Genomic DNA, 16430 nt, shown 5'->3' on the forward strand with positions numbered 1-16430 from the left:
ATAGAATAATAAAACAATAATACATATTTAATTTACAATATCTACACTATGGCTATTGTATTTGATAGTAAGTTTTTAAGTAGTTTGACTTTAAAATCATCAAAATAATTATTTTCTTAACGGGTTGAAACAAGTTGCCTGCGTGTAAACTCATTAAGAACTCGTTATTAATAACTTCTTAACGGATGACCCGATAACGACCCAATTAGTTATCGTGTTGATCCGAAACCTGTTATTTTCGTGTGATTTTCATGTCATGTTAACAGGTCGTGTAAGAAATCGTCAAGTTTACTCCCAGCTACCACCTCTACATGACTAGACTCCCTCTGTGAGAGTGACTGAGTCTCCTCGACCTCGACTGTGTTGACATTATAGCAACTAGCCATCATCTTCTAACTCTCCCCCAGTCCTCCCAATTGCAAGTTGTGACCACCACCACCCCATCCTAGCCATCGAGAAATTCACCATCATCCTGCAAATCCCTAGGTGTATTTGAATTGTGTGGGTTTTTTATTCAAGAATTTAGGGTTTTTGCTCAAATTTGGGCTGCTTCAATTTATGGTTTTTGAATTAGGGTTTTTATTCAATTTTGGGGCTGCTTCAAATTAGGGTTTTTGTTTGAATTGAGATTTTTTGTATTGTCTATTGTAGACTTGATGAACAAGGACTAGAGCACTGAATCATCGTGCAAGGGATCTTGTTGTCTTGAACATAGTTTTTATTAAAGGTGAAATTTGAAGTTTTTGATTAAAAAAGTTCATTGTGAGTGTACAATAGAATTGCATGTTTGGTTTGTGATTGAAGTTTTGAGAGGTGGGTTCCTTTTGGATTTGGAAATTGAGGTTCTATTTTTGTGTTGTTTTGATATCTACAAATTCAAATTGCTCTGTTGTTTTTGTTTGGTAGCTTTTCCCATAAAATCTTATTATTTTTGTCAGTAGAATTTTAGGGTTCTGTTTCTATATGGAAAGAAGATGCATGTTGGAAATGTGTGTTGAAGATGCATGTCGGCAATATTTACAATTACAAAGGAGATGATGCAGATATACCTATTCAAATAATATGGTCTAACAATAAAAGTGTAATTGGACCTGTGAAACCGGCCCATTTCAAATGAGTTGGGTTAGGTTTCCAACGTTCAGAATCTTTATACTCGGCTTGGCCCGTCCCATTGTATTTTAAAACGAGTTTGGTCCATCCCTCCAAATTTGGGTCGGCAATATTTACAATTACAAAGGAGACAATGTAGATATACCTATTCAAATAATATGATCTAACAATAAAAGTGTAATTGGACCTGTGAAACCGGCCCGTTTCAAATGAGCTGGGTTAGGTTTCAACGTTTAGAATCTTTATACTTGACTTGGCCTATCCCATTGTATTTTAAAACGGGTTTGGTCCATCCCTCCAAATTTGGGCTCGCCCTGTGCCCACCCCTAAATTTCAGCTGAATGCCTCTCTCTCTCTCTTTCTCTCTCTCTCTCTCTCCCTCTCTCTCTCTCCCTTCCTCCCTCCCTTCCTCCCTCCCTCCCTCCCTCCCTCCCTCCCTCTCAATTCAAACTTGTTCATCTCCATCTCCATACCCATCTCCTATATTTGTCCATCTCCATCTCCATCTCCTCCCCCTTTTTCTCACCCTCTCTATCCAATAGGCGCGGTAACTTTTACCCTCTCTCTCTTTTGTAAGTACAAATTATGTACACAAATAACAGTTTACCGTAGTGACGAAAACCAATTGTGTCTATGCACCTTGATGCGAGTTAAATTAAATTTGTTTTATATATCTCTACCATAATAAAGTAAGATCCCCGCTTTGCAATCACAAGGCTTCATTAAATTAAAAATTATTGTGGGTGGGCAATACAACTGTGCTTTTTCTTTTGAGTAAATTACATCCTCATATTTGGGCGTAATTACAACCTCATACTACATTTTTAAAGCATTTCAATTTCATACATTTATTATCATTTCAATGTAATTTCATACATCCGTTAGTCAAATTATCCATTTAACCGTTAAGTGATGACAATATCAAACCTATTTATTTCGATGATGTGACAAATAAAAATAACTAAATATTAAAAAAATACAGTTCAAGAAAAAAATTGAATTAAAACCAAGTGGGCCCCACCCACCTTGTCTAAACCCTATTTTATTTTAATCATCTCCTTAGTTCATCACACCATTGCTTAACTTCCGCCTCTTCCCCGTCCCTGCATATTGTCACCGCCCTCGTCCACTTCTTTCCATCTCCTCTCAAGTTTAATGTATCAAATTTATTTAGTTTTTACTACTCATATTTTACGATTACCACATCATCACTTAACAGCTAATTTAACAGATTTTTTAACGGATGTATGAAATTGAACTGAAATAAAAGTAAATGTATCATGTTTTAAAGATGTTGTATGAAGTTACAACTTACAAGTGAAGCCAAATTTGAAGGGGTAAATTGTAATTTACTTTTTTTTTTTTTTTTTGGTTACAATTCGAATTATTGGGCCTAGAGGTTGTCATTGAAGACGAGCTAATCCAATTACGGAGGTCCGGCCCACATACCCAACCAACTACCTCCTCTCAGTTAAGATCACCACCAGTCACACACACACTTTTAACGGTTGGATTTCGATAAGGCCTCAGCACCGGAGCAAGAAAGCCTTATTCGTCGCCATGGCATTGGCCTCGTGCTCCACCACCTTTCTCTGCAACCACGCAGCGGCAGCGGCACCGTGGTCACATCCCAGAACTAGACCCAGAAGCTTCCGGGGGCGGAGGAGCTCCATTATCAAAGCAACCGTCACCACCGGTGCCAAGCAAAACCTGAAGACCCCATTGCAGTACAGGAAGCTCGGGGACTCGGACCTTGTAATTAGTGAAATCACTCTCGGAACCATGACATTCGGCGAGCAAAACACAGAGAAAGAAGCTCATGAGATTCTCAGCTACGCATTTGAAAATGGGATTAACGCATTGGACTCTGCCGAGGCTGTGAGTGATTGTGAATTGCTTGATTAATGGCCTCAATTGTGCTTTGTTTAGTTTCATTTCGCTTTATCTCGGTTTTGATTAAAGTTTAAATCTTTGCTGTTGCAGTACCCAATTCCCATGAAGAAGGAGACACAGGGGAGCACTGATCGCTACATTGCCAGTTGGCTCAAGTCTCAACCCCGTGATAAGGTATTCGGACATGTTATGTTGCGAGATTTGCAGTAAGAATGTTGTGGACGAGGTGCAAGTATTATCGCAATCTAATAACATAACATGCTAAATATATTGCAAGAGATAGATGTTGTGTTTCTAACTCAATAATATTTTCCAAATAGGTTGTTTTGGCAACAAAGGTAGCTGGCTATTCAGAGAGGTCAAGTTATTTGCGTGACAATGCCACGGTTTTGCGGGTGGATGCAGCAAACATTAGAGAAAGTGTAGAGAAAAGCCTAAAGCGCCTTGGGACAGATTACATTGATTTAATACAAATTCATTGGTAAGTTTATCGACCAAATTCCACACGTTATACAAGCTTTAACATTGGATATGCTTGTCCATTTTGTGTGTTAAATTCACAAGTAACTTGTAGTAAATAAATAACTTGAATGATTACATTGGAAACTCATTAATTAACCCAGTTTGGGAGCGCAAGAAGTGATGATAATAAAAAGAGAATAACATGAAAAATATATTTTCTCCGTTCGTTTTGTCTGAAATCCATCCAAGAGTACTCACATTTTAGAAATCAAATATTAGCTGAAATAATTACTATTCGTAGAAATTAGAACCACTTAAATACAGGGTAAAGACGAATCAAGCTAAACCAAGAACACATGTTTAATGTGTTGGAATGCCACATTAACATGTTTTCCTTCCCTTTTCAGAAGAGAATCTGGATCTTAAGTTGTTTAATGTGGTGGTTCTCGTAAAATAAAATAATTTCTTTTATGCAGGCCAGATCGCTATGTGCCATTATTTGGTGGGTATTCATATGATTTTTCAAAATGGAGGTCAAGTGTACCATTCGTGGAACAACTAAAGGCTTTTCAAGAACTCATTGACGAAGGAAAGGTAACATAACAATTCAAACCAATGTTTTAAAAGGCTTGCCTCAGAGTGCGCCTAGGCACCCTCTGAGGCTGGGCTTGAGGGTTGCCGCCTCTGTTTTGAGGGAGTGGGCGTAAGGCTTCGCCAGAGCCGCCTAGGCAGCGGAAGGCGCGCCTCAGGGCTTTTTTTTTTTTTTTTTTTTTTTTAAACTCCCAAACCCAAATTTTGGGTAGGGTTTTAGCTGCTTCTCTTCCTTGCACTATCGTCTCTTTGCCTTTTTTTCCGATTTTTATTTTTAATATAACGGATATGTGTGCTGTCTGTGTGCATTGTTATATGTCTGCTCATTGTGCTTTTCATCCTCTATTTTATACATACATATATATATATAATATATGTATGTGCTTAGGGTGATTATTGGTTAATAATCTTTTTTTTTAATATAATATATATGTACGCTTTGTGTATATATTAAAAAATTTAGGTCCCGTGAGGCGACGCCTAGGCCGGGCTATCCCTTGGACGCCTCGCCCACGCCTGACACTTTTAATACACTGATTCAAACCAATGAAAGTTTTGACTTTCAGGCTCAATATTAAAGCACTTGGAATGAGAAGTGGAAGTTAGATACAAATTATTAAATTTTTCAAGACCTGTTGTAATGTGGATTGGAAAAATAGTATCATAGTGTTCGTGAGTTTGTTTGTAAGTGAATCACTAGCCGCAACTGCATCGATTTAGATGAAACATATTGTTGTCCTATGAATTGGTATACTTATAACTGGAGGAAGAGTGAATCTTTGATTCTTGAATATTCAAGTTCTTAGATGATTAATGAGTGTTGTTAAATAAATGGAGTGTCACCAGTTCTGTATAGCTTGAAATTCTAAGCTTTTTAACTTACATGTTATATAATCCTTTTGAACTTTATAGGTACGCTACATTGGTGTTTCTAATGAGACTTCATATGGAGTGATGGAATTTGTACATGCAGCTAAAGTTGAAGGGCTACCAAAGATAGTCAGTATCCAAAACAATTACAGTCTTCTAGTTAGAACTCATTTTGAAAGTAAGTCACATACCGTGAGGAGTGAAATATTACTTGACAATAAAAGTTTCTGTTGATATTTCTCTTTAGATGGTTATTCTTGTACCAACTGTTTGATAGGTTACCTATCATGTGAATATGCTAGTTGATATATCAGATTATGTTCTGAGATAAGTTTTATCTAAAGTGGTAGGGGAAATGTCCTCCATTTTCATTGATTACTTGTTACAAGCTGATCCATGAGCCACACTTGAGCAATATGATTAAGTTAGATGAATGCCTGCTGTCAGTTTGTTTTCATTTCTTTAACTAATCTTTGATAACTTGTTGACATTACACAACTTGACTTGTTTGAGTGTTAATTATATTTGCTTGACCGATAGCTGCTCATTTGATGGATGTCGACCTGGTTGGGCTGTCTATCCAGATTCCAACCTGTTTCCTTAAATGTCGGCACCTTTGTAGTGTGTGTTGAGAGTTTTTAGTGTTTACCTTCTCCCTTCTAGTTTCCCATGTTATTCTCTTAGCCCAATGAGTTTGTAATTCTTTTGTTGATTCTTTGCAGTTGACCTTGTTGAAGTCTGCCACCCACAAAATTGCAACATTGGCTTGCTGGCTTATTCTCCACTGGCTGGTGGATCACTGAGTGGGAAGTACATAGATAGCTCTTCCGAAGCTTCAAAAAAAGGGAGGCTAAACCTCTTCCCCGGCTACATGGAAAGATATAACAAATCTTCTGCTAGGGTATGTTAATATCTTGCATGTCGTAGAGTGTAGATCATGTAAAACGTGGCTAAATCCAAATAACATGCATATTATAGAGTTATTTTATAATCTTAGAAACAGATGAACTCCTTTGATGTGGGGATTTATCATCACGGTGTCACATTATAATTTTGTTGGGGAACAGCAGATTGTTTACAGGGACTTTTCGTCACTTGGGAAGCAACTTGTTTACTGTTTGAGTAAAACATTTTCGAACTGCTATATGTTCGCCAAATATTGATAAAATTTGCATTTTCTGCAATTAAAGGCCTGGAAGTTAGGACTTAGGAGTGCTAGGCTTAGCACCATATTTAACCAAGTTTTAAAGCAAGGTTGAAAAGTGTTTGGTTACCACCCACAACACGCAGATTGTTTCGCACGTGATTAAAAACCTTGGCTGATCTTCCGAGTATGAAATTAACTTTGGACACCGGGGTCTTTTGGACGTAGGCTGTTTTCCGTTCTTGATGAGTTACTTTATGTTTTGAATATGAATTGCTGAGGATAATTTCATTACTGCTGATTGGTTGTCTGCCTAATTATTACTTGTTTCTGTTTTTAGGAAGCAACAATAAAGTACATCGAGCTAGGCAAGAAGTACGGGCTAACTCCAGTTCAGCTTGCACTTGGATTTGTACGGGACCGTCCATTTGTGACAAGTTCAATCGTTGGTGCAACTTCTGTCACCCAACTGAAGGAAGATGTTGATGCTTTTGTGTTGACTGAGAGGCCTTTACCACAAGAAGTGATGGCTGATATTGAAGAGATTTTCAAGAGATACAAAGACCCTACCATTTGAAAAAGTGGCCTTAGGAAGTGTAATTATTACTTTTCTTGAAACATCAGCTTAAGATAATGATCGAACGTCGATGGTATCCCTTGTTGGCGTGGGCAATTCCGATTTTGCGGTGACCAAAAAACATGAGAGAAGGAAGCCTCAACTTCCCTTTTGGGGTCATTATGCATCCTTGTAGTTTTTCTTCTGTATTTTCCTTCAATGTGCAGAGAGTCTTGTTTCTGTGCTTTGATTGAACCTTGTATATTTTCCTCCAAATGAGAGCCTGGATCGCATATATCTGAGTTATGGATAGAAAGTTAGGAGATTGTCAACTTTGATCTGCGAATTTCAGATTCGTGTAGTTGCATCATGTTTAAAATTGATACCCTTAACGGAGAATCGACCGCATGTTTTGCTCCCTGTTTTCTGTTTTAAAGGAGAATCGACCGCATTTATCTCTCTAGTTGCAAGGTTCTTGCATGAAGTTCGTGATTTCTGGAAGAAGAGTCCTTGAGTTCTAATCCGTCGAAGAGGAGTGTCCTTCGAGTTGTTGGCAAAGGATTCCGACCGATGATAGTCGTGCACCTTCAAGAGTCTCTTCACATTATTCTTCCAAAGCATCATCGCCAAATCCATGTTGCAGTGAATTATGCCTTCCTCCATCTGCCCCTGTTTATACTTTCCGTATCAAGCCACGTGGCAGACTCAGGTTGAGTGTAGTATTTTTTTACTAATATATTTTTGAAAAGTAGTTTAACTCGTTGGTGGGACGTGGAGGAAGAGAAAGAGGCGCGCCAATATCTCGCCTTCTTTTCTTTTGACCTGCAAACTATCCTAAACATGTGAGATCGCTTACTGCCCTCTCATTTCCCACTCCTCTCTCTCTCTCTCTCTCTCTCTTACCCCCCCCCCCCTCTCTCTCTCTCTCTGATTGATCTGCATTGTCTTCAGGGTCACTCTGCAAGACCCAATTCGCCAAAGCGCTCAGAAACTCGATATTCACATCTTTGCAGAATTTTCCGGTGAATTTTCCGACAAGTTGGTGGCCGATTGAGGTTCCCAAGTTTTTTGTTTTGGGAGTGTATATGGTTCTTGTTTAGAAGGATACTAGGAATTTTGATGAGAGGCCAAACTGGGAGAAAGCATAGGCATCTATGAAGACTGGTGAAGGGAAGTCGCCGATGCAGTTGTCGGTTGAGCTTGCTTCTTCTTCGGCGTTTAATTCCTTACGAAAATTTCAGATGGAATGGCAGATCCTGCTAGCTATGGGAATCATGAGCGTGATATTGAACAAGTCAGTTTCCTATCACTGCCCTCTTTTCTTTTCCTTTAGATTATTTGGTGTTTGGTTTTGTTTGCCTAGAAAACAAAGAGACCTCGTACATTTTCGGGTTTGCATACATTTTTGTGTTTTACTCACCCTCTTACGTTTTCTTTCCGAAAACACGGTAATTGAATGAAATCTTGGTCAGACTCTTATTTTTTGACGATACGGTTATAACTGTAATAGGTAGATTAATGCGTATGTATATTGAAATTGCTACAAAACCAATTCTAATGAGACAAAGAAAAATGTAAATGCTAGTATTTTGCTAAGTTTTCAACTAATGAAGGATGACATAGAGGAAAAAGAGACTCGAATTGTGTCGTCGAACTAAGAATTTAATGGACTACACACTCAAAAAGGAGAGGAGGAGGATGAAACTAGCATCTATATGTATAAATATTTCGATTAAAAAGCCCTTTTTCTCGTACACTGAGCATCTTTCTCCTTTGAAGCTACCTGCATCACTCGAACAATTTGCTTTTCAATTCAAGAAGGGAATTGATGAAAACACAATATCTTTGTACAAAATTTAATTTCTAGCAGTGAAAATGTTGCCTTTTCTTCAGACTACACCCTTTCACACTATCATTTTGATCTGTGTGTTCTTTGGCAGTACTTTTCGCCTAATATTCCTCTCTGTTTCTCATGAAGGCACTCACTGCATTAAAAAAAGGTTCCCAGTTAATCAAGTATAGCCGGAAAGGGAAGCCAAAACTTTGTTCATTCAGAATTTCTACTGTGAGTAATTTCCCTTACTTATCTTAATTCTTAACCACTTGAATGCGTTTTTTATGTTACACCTTCTTCCTGCTGCGCATCTCCACAATCATTACTACATATCTTAACCGCTTGAATGGCTTCAATTTTCATATTATTAACAGGATGAAACTACACTAATCTGGTATTCACATGGAGAAGAACGAACTGTGAAATTAGCTTCTGTCTCTCGAATTATCCCTGGGCAGAGAACGGTGAGTTAAACAAAACTCCCAAGAAATAATTGATATTGTGGTGTTTCAAATTTTTTGATTGTGCATCTATATAATTTTGAAATGCTGTTGTGTCCTAGTTGACAGAATAAATACTTTTACTGCTTCTTTATAGGCTGTATTTAGAAGGTATTTGCGCCCAGAAAAGGATTACTTGTCATTTTCTCTTCTATATAACAACGGTGAACGAACACTTGATCTGGTAAGTAAAATCAAGTATTAGTTTCAAATTTTTCTGCTACGGTGAGTTTAGACGAAAAGTATAAACTCAGCAATCATCTTTATAGATCTGCAAGGACAAAGCTGAGGCAGAGGTATGGTTTGCTGGCCTCAAGGCACTAATTACTTCAGGACAACAACGTAGTAGACGTACTAAGAGTGATATTTATGATGTAAGTTTCTATTTTAACAAAACGCATTTATAACTGCTTATATTTGTACTTGTTTTTATGGTTCCTAGTTCTTTCTTATCGTTCGAATGGTTAATTTTGTAATGACTATAATAAATTAGTTGATACGAGTTTTTGCCCTCAAAAAGGGCTGAATATTTCTTGTGAAATTACCTGCAGATGGTGAGAAAATATCTGCCACACAATTGCATGACAATCATTATATATTTATTTGTTTGTCATTTAGTCTGCTGTTTACTAAATTATGAACATTCATCGGCATGAAATAAAAAAGGAAACTTTTACGCAATATGTATTAGAGTTACGTATTCTAGTAAAAAATATATGTACCATTTACTGATACAATAAATTGTGGCAAATTATTACAACCCTGAGATGACAGATACAGGTTTTTGCCTCTCAAGCCTTTAAAAAAACATACGGAAAACTATCCAGGAAGTAGAGTGGTATGGGATGTCTAGCAATTGCAGATGAAACTTAGCCCTCACCATATTCAGGAACATTAATTTTTCTTGGAGATAAGATTTGACATATGGAGCCGCTGGAATTTAAGTTATGTAAATAAAAGAATAGTTAAAATTCCATGAAATCGATAACTATGAACTGGAACTATGAACTGGAGATTCTGTAAACATACAATTATATACAATTTAGAAAATTATTAGTGCATTAACATATTTGGTAGTTTCCTTCATATGATTCATGGATTATGAGAAACTGCCAGCACTTATATTGACAAAGTAAATGTATGTCTTGATCCACTCAGAATTGTTCTGCGTTAATATGTTTTCAGAAGATTCAATGTAGTTGCTTGCTTTACTTTCAGTTGCAAGACTGTGCTGAATCTGTTAATGGTCGTCCTTTTGGTGCGGCCTTAGAGTTCACTTCAAGCATTGCCCGTGGTAGGGGATCTGTTGATTCTCGTGAATCAGTGAATTTTTCAGGCTCAGATGTGGGTTCAGAACCTGCAAATATGCAACTAAGAACAAGTGCAGGAGATGGTTTTCGAATTAGTGTTTCAAGCACTCCTAGCTGTTCAAGTGGAGGGTCTGGACCTGATGACATTGAATCACTAGGAGATGTTTATGTTTGGGGAGAGATCTGGTCTGATGGAAATGGACCTGATGGGTCCACGAATTCAATCCCTACAAAAACCGATGTGCTGATTCCAAAGCCCTTGGAGTCGAATGTTGTTCTTGATGTTCAGCAGATAGCTTGTGGTGTGCGACATGTTGCTCTTGTAACAAGGCAAGGGGAGGTTTTTACCTGGGGAGAGGAATCTGGGGGAAGACTTGGTCATGGGATTGATAGAGACTTTAGTTGTCCTCGCCTTGTTGAGTTCCTCGCAATTAATAACATTGAATTTGTTGCATGTGGTGAGTACCACACATGTGCTGTATCTACGTCAGGTGATTTGTTTACGTGGGGTGATGGTACACATAATGCTGGACTTCTTGGTCTTGGAACAGATGTTAGCCACTGGATACCTAAAAGGGTTACCGGTCCTTTAGAAGGACTTCAGGTTTTATCTGTTGCGTGTGGCACGTGGCATTCAGCTTTGGCAACTTCAAATGGAAAGCTGTTCACGTTTGGAGATGGAGCGTTTGGTGTTTTGGGCCATGGAGATCGAGAGAGTGTTCTGTATCCAAGGGATGTACAGTTGTTGAATGGACTAAAGACGATAAAAGTAGCATGCGGAGTTTGGCATACTGCAGCAATTGTAGAGGTTATGGGCCAGTCTAGTGCAAATGCTTCATCTCGTAAGTTGTTCACCTGGGGTGATGGTGACAAACATCGTTTGGGTCACAGAAGCAAGGAAACTTATCTGCTTCCCACCTGTGTCTCTTCACTTATTGACTATAATTTCCACCAGCTAGCATGTGGACACACTATGACTATTGCCCTCACCACATCAGGTCATGTGTTTACCATGGGCGGAACTGCTTATGGTCAGCTAGGCAATCCAACTTGTGACGGGAAAGTACCTTGCTTAGTACAGGATCGATTGATTGGTGAGTTTGTCGAAGAAATATCTTGTGGGTCATATCATGTTGCCGTCCTGACATCAAGAAGTGAAGTGTTCACTTGGGGAAGAGGGGCTAATGGAAGACTGGGACACGGGGACACAGAAGACCGGAAAACTCCAACTTTGGTTGAAGCCCTGAAAGATAGGCATGTGAAAAGCATATCGTGTGGCTCAAACTTCACATCTAGTATATGCATCCATAAGTGGGTCTCTGGAGCTGATCAATCAATTTGTTCAGGTTGTCGACAGACATTTGGTTTTACGAGAAAGAGGCATAACTGTTATAACTGTGGACTAGTCCATTGCCATGCTTGTAGTTCCAAAAAAGCACTGAGGGCAGCATTGGCCCCGACTCCTGGAAAACCACACCGTGTATGTGATGCTTGTTATGCAAAACTTAAAGCTGCTGAGGCTGGTAATGCTTCCAATGTTAGTAGGAGATCTACGATCACACGCTCAATGGATAGCAGGGATTTTCTAAATAGGGGAGAGGTGAAATCTTCAAGGATTCTTCTCTCTCCCACTACAGAACCCGTTAACTACCTTGAGATCAAGTCCATGAAGCCTGGGGGTGTCAGATCTGAGTCCCCTTCTATAGTCAGGGCTTCCCAAGTTCCATCCCTTTTACCACTAAAAGATATTGCGTTTCCAAGTTCATTGAGTGCACTTCAAAACGCTTTGAAGCCTGTCATGACAATGCTGCCTCAGCCCAATTCAAGATCTACTTCACCATATTCGAGGAGACCTAGTCCTCCCCGGTCTACAACTCCTATATTCTCTAGGAGTGTTATCGACAGTCTTAAGAGGACAAATGACACTCTGACTCAAGAAGTACTGAAGTTGCAAAACCAGGTACTATTTTACACCTTTCGAAAGTTCACATTTTTGGTTGCGTCATTATATTGGCTTGTGGTATAGAAATGTCAAAACCAAGACGCCTTTCTTTAGGTAAACTTTCCTCTCTTTACTTCAGGTTAAAAGTCTGAAGCAGAAGTGTGATGCTCAAGATGTAGAGATACAAAAACTAAATAAGCATGCCAAAGAAGCTGGCTCATTAGCCAATGAACAATACTCTAAGTGCAGAGCTGCCAAAGAACTTGTCAAGTCCATCGCTGAACAGGTTTATAAAACTTACTCAATATTACAATGTCACTCTTTCTAACCGTTCTTTGTTCCGTTGACAGCATAACAATGACGTGGAAAAGAAAATCTACTCTTTTTATGGCCCTGCCATTCAGTTATCGGTGAAATATGCTGATGTTCTGTGTGCTTTCTGTCCTTTCTTTATCTTGCAGATTAGGGGGTGGGAAGACAAGATACCTCCTGAGATTTTTGACAGTGATACTTTCAAAGCATTGCGTACGCAAGCTAAAGATTTTATGAACATGAGTATTGGAAGCTCAAGCTCAGAGCTAGGCCAACACTATGAAGCCGATAGAACTTCCTTGGTTGTTGAGTCTTCTAGAATGGAAGACAATAGAGCAGACGACTCTGCAGAGGCTGAACCTCAAAACAGCTCAGAAAACCGCTCAAGGTCACCTGAATCATCAACATTGAGGACAGAAGACAACAGAGCAGAAGACTTTGCGGAGGCTGAACCTCAAAACAGCTCAGAAAACCGCTTGAGGTCACCTGAATCATCAACGTCGCATAGAGGACAAAAGGAAGTCATTGAACAATTTGAACCGGGCGTTTATGTAACTCTCCTTCAACAACAAAATGGTACTAGGATTTTTAGGCGTGTTAAATTCAGGTAAATATTTGATCTTATAACATTCAGTAATTATATGTTTGTGTTAGACGGCCACTGGACCCTCGAGCTTTTGGGGTTCAGTGGTTGTCTAACACTGTATCAGAGCTCTTGTTGCACGAGGTCCTGAGTTCAAAACTTCCGATCCTCATTCCCCACTGCTTTCTTCATTTTCAAGCTGCACACTGGGATTGCACCTATGTGTTTCTGTGTCTTCATTCTTTGCCTCTCCACGTGCAGAATGTGGCTGCACGTGAGTGAACGTGTTAGCTAGATATATAATGTTGACTCGTTATCTAACAGCTTAAACTTATGGGGTTCAGTGTCTACGATGCCATATTACAACTAATGGATCTCAAAAGTTTAAGCTGTTTGCAAACTGATCAACAATGTATATCAAGCTTACGATCTACACATGTACCCGTACTAATTGAAACAAAACTTGTTATAAATTATTATCAGAAAGCCATTTTGTTTTGTGTTTCGTTTATTTTCCATATGCTAACTTTGTTTATGATAAGCGTAACACACAACAAAGTCTTGGATCATTTCAATGCAGTTCTCTTCTAATTTTCTCACACCGGTCTCAAATATTTTCTGCAGCAAACGAAAGTTTAGTTCGGAACAGGCAGAAGCATGGTGGAAAAATAACAAAGATAGGCTGCTTAGGAGATATAGTCAGCCGAGTGCAAGTCCTGCTCCGAGTGTACCACCACCCAGCAGTCCTGTACCGCCGGAGGAAAACAGCGAGGCAGCCGCAGCTTCCCCGACTTAGTTTCATAACTTAGTCTCTTACAGTATGGTATAGAAATTTGGTAAGTAGGATCAAAGGATCTGCTTTAGAATGGCAGTGTATGAATCAGTTAGGTGTAAACTTATCTTTGTTCAGAACAGAACAAAATAGAGCAACATCTTCTTCTTTTCTTTTTTTTTTTTCTAGGGGAAATATTGAGAGAATTTCTCCTCCTTTGAAAAGAAGAGCTTCAATATAATTATTTCATCCATTTTAATTTGTTTTTCTGTATTTTACGGTTATCTAATCTTTTCGGGGAAGAGGATGCCAACTTTAGTGGGAGGGGGCGGGCACATGCACATAATCCTGATCAAATAGTATGACCCACGTATGTGTATAGTAGTCAGGAGGATCCACTCTTGGACCCGGTGGTTTCGAGACCACCCAGACGTTTGAAGAAGCACCTTTGAGGACTTTTGAGGACCATCCAACGGTCTGGACATATGGTGGAAGAGAGAATACCACCATAGTTGTGTAGGTGTTCTACAACAGAAGCTTTGAACCAAGAACCAAGAAGAAATATCTAATTTTAGACAAAATGGAACACAGAGAAGATGGCTCTACTGTTCTTGAACCTTGGTTACAAGGAAGAATAAAGACCTTCTCTCTCCATTTCCCACGTGACCATTTCCCATTTTCCTATTCTTTTTTCTTTTAATTGTTTTCCAATCAGGTTCTGTTACCCTAACAATTTAATAACCAAAGGAATGGTGTATTACTCAACTAATATTTTTATACTATATGTTTAACATCGTTATTTTTTTTAAAAATAAAATTCTTATAAATTCATACGACATCTTAAAGTATTTTGTAAAGTACTATGAACTTGTAGTCACTTGCATTTTCATCTCATACCATCAAATTTACTAAAATGGTAAAGCAAAAATTATGATATTTTTCGTATATTATAGTTGAATAATAAATTTAATTAAAATAATAAACTTCAAATTCTCAATACAAGTATAGTTTTTCTGTAAGTATATGGTACTTACTTGTATGGTACATAATAAGTTTACTTAAATCTACTTAGTCCGCCTATGCCTTTGCTTAGACCCATCTAGGCGCATAGGCGCCCCAACTCGTTGTTGGAGTAGTGGCTAATGTCTCTTGATCAGGACCAACCGATGTTAGAATCCTAGATTCATCACTGATAGTAGTTGATATTACTAAAAATATGTGTTTAGTCTCTGAAATTCAAATTCTTTACATAAAAATCCTTTTTTTTTTTCTTACATGAGTAAAACTCATTGACTAGGCTTCGAATAAGCAAAATCATTAATTATGTTTTACTTCACACATTTTGCAATTTTTGGATACCTAAAATACCCTTAATTACATTTTTGACATATATAATTAATTATATGCGCATTGAAAAAGAAAGGCATTAATGTTATAATTTAGGGTAAATTACACTCTACCACCTTATGTTTGAGGTCTGTTGCAATCTTATACAACATCTTCAAAACATTTCACTTTCATACCTCAAGTACTATTTTATTTCAATATAATACATCCGTTACATTTTTCATTCATTGATCCGTTAAAAGCTGACATGGCTGCCAACTTTGTGCCACGTGGCAATTTTTTTTATGCATTAAAATATTATAATAATTTACCCTATTAAAAATAAAAATAAAAAAATAAAAACTGATAACCCAGAAGCCCTACCTCCCCCGCAACCCCCCACCCCCAGAAACCCATTTCCCCAAAACCCCTTAGCTCATTCATTTCTCTCTCCGATTCTTTGAGCTTGTTCTCTTGGTTTGTTTTGATTCCCAGATCAAAACCCATCTTTTTTTTCCTCGATTTATTCTGATTCTTGCATCAAAATCCTACCTTTTTTTTTTGCTCTGTTTTGGTAGGATTTCGACGAAGAAAACAGCGATTTCTTCAGAAATTGAGACATGGGTTTTTCGAAGAAGTCCCAAGTGGTGGATGGAGGCATGGAATCCGAATGCAAGAAGTGGGTAATCGCTGGAATCTCGGTACGAACTTGCTTAAAGCCGGTAAAGAGAGTGGAGGAGAGGGAGGTGAAGAGAGTGGGGGTGGGGTGGGGGGTTGCGGGGGAGGTGAAGAGAGTGGAGGAGAGGGAGGTGGTCGGGGGAATGGGATTCTGGGTTTTCAGTGTTTTTTTTTTAATAGGGTAAATTATTATAATATTTTAATGTATAAAAATAAAAAAATAAAAAAAGTTGCCACGTGGCACAAATTTGGCAGCTGCGTTAGCTTTTAATGGATCAATGGATGGAAAATGTAACAGATGTATTATATTGAAATAAAATAGTACTTGAGGTATGAAAATGAAATGTTTTGAAGATGTTGTATGAGGTTGCAATAGACCTCAAACTTGAGGTGGTAAAGTGTAATTTACCCTATAATTTATTATTTGATTAGTTTTTTTTTTCTCAAATATGTTTTTCTTTTTATCAATGACCACCACAACTTTGTTTTAGGGTTCAAAATGGATTGTAAAAGTAATTAGAGTTAGTTTGGGATTGTGGTGCTTTAA

At 38.3% G+C, this 16430-nt stretch overlaps 2 protein-coding genes across 2 annotated transcripts; both read left to right on the plus strand.

The window, feature by feature from the left end:
- The first annotated feature begins 2557 nt into the window (after positions 1-2557).
- LOC103445185 (uncharacterized) lies at positions 2558-6958 on the plus strand. Its single transcript, XM_008384176.4, has 7 exons — positions 2558-2988; positions 3094-3177; positions 3324-3484; positions 3942-4059; positions 4969-5104; positions 5649-5827; positions 6411-6958. Exons 1-7 carry the CDS (start codon positions 2671-2673, stop codon positions 6645-6647), a joined length of 1233 nt encoding a protein of 410 aa, XP_008382398.3. The 5' UTR covers positions 2558-2670; the 3' UTR covers positions 6648-6958.
- A 512-nt stretch (positions 6959-7470) lies between these two features.
- LOC103445186 (PH, RCC1 and FYVE domains-containing protein 1-like) lies at positions 7471-14138 on the plus strand. Its single transcript, XM_029095783.2, has 9 exons — positions 7471-7920; positions 8605-8691; positions 8835-8924; positions 9058-9144; positions 9230-9334; positions 10179-12230; positions 12352-12498; positions 12674-13131; positions 13732-14138. The coding sequence occupies exons 1-9, from the start codon at positions 7873-7875 to the stop codon at positions 13901-13903; spliced, it is 3246 nt and encodes a 1081-aa protein (XP_028951616.2). The 5' UTR covers positions 7471-7872; the 3' UTR covers positions 13904-14138.
- Positions 14139-16430: the final 2292 nt, after the last annotated feature.

The sequence above is a fragment of the Malus domestica genome, chromosome 16 (assembly GCF_042453785.1).
Source record: "Malus domestica chromosome 16, GDT2T_hap1".
Classification (NCBI taxonomy): Eukaryota; Viridiplantae; Streptophyta; class Magnoliopsida; order Rosales; family Rosaceae; genus Malus; species Malus domestica.

What these genes read in the sequence shown, in the direction of transcription:
- LOC103445185 (XM_008384176.4), top strand. Translation starts at nt 2,671, where the DNA reads ATGGCATTGGCCTCGTGCTCCACCACCTTTCTCTGCAACCACGCAGCG. An exon ending in AGTCTCAACCCCGTGATAAG is followed by an intron (nt 3,178 to 3,323) that starts GTATTCGGACAT and finishes TTTTCCAAATAG; the next exon opens with GTTGTTTTGGCAACAAAGGT. An exon ending in ATAACAAATCTTCTGCTAGG is followed by an intron (nt 5,828 to 6,410) that starts GTATGTTAATAT and finishes TTCTGTTTTTAG; the next exon opens with GAAGCAACAATAAAGTACAT.
- LOC103445186 (XM_029095783.2), top strand. Translation starts at nt 7,873, where the DNA reads ATGGCAGATCCTGCTAGCTATGGGAATCATGAGCGTGATATTGAACAA. An exon ending in GTGAACGAACACTTGATCTG is followed by an intron (nt 9,145 to 9,229) that starts GTAAGTAAAATC and finishes TCATCTTTATAG; the next exon opens with ATCTGCAAGGACAAAGCTGA. An exon ending in TCAAGTCCATCGCTGAACAG is followed by an intron (nt 12,499 to 12,673) that starts GTTTATAAAACT and finishes TTTATCTTGCAG; the next exon opens with ATTAGGGGGTGGGAAGACAA.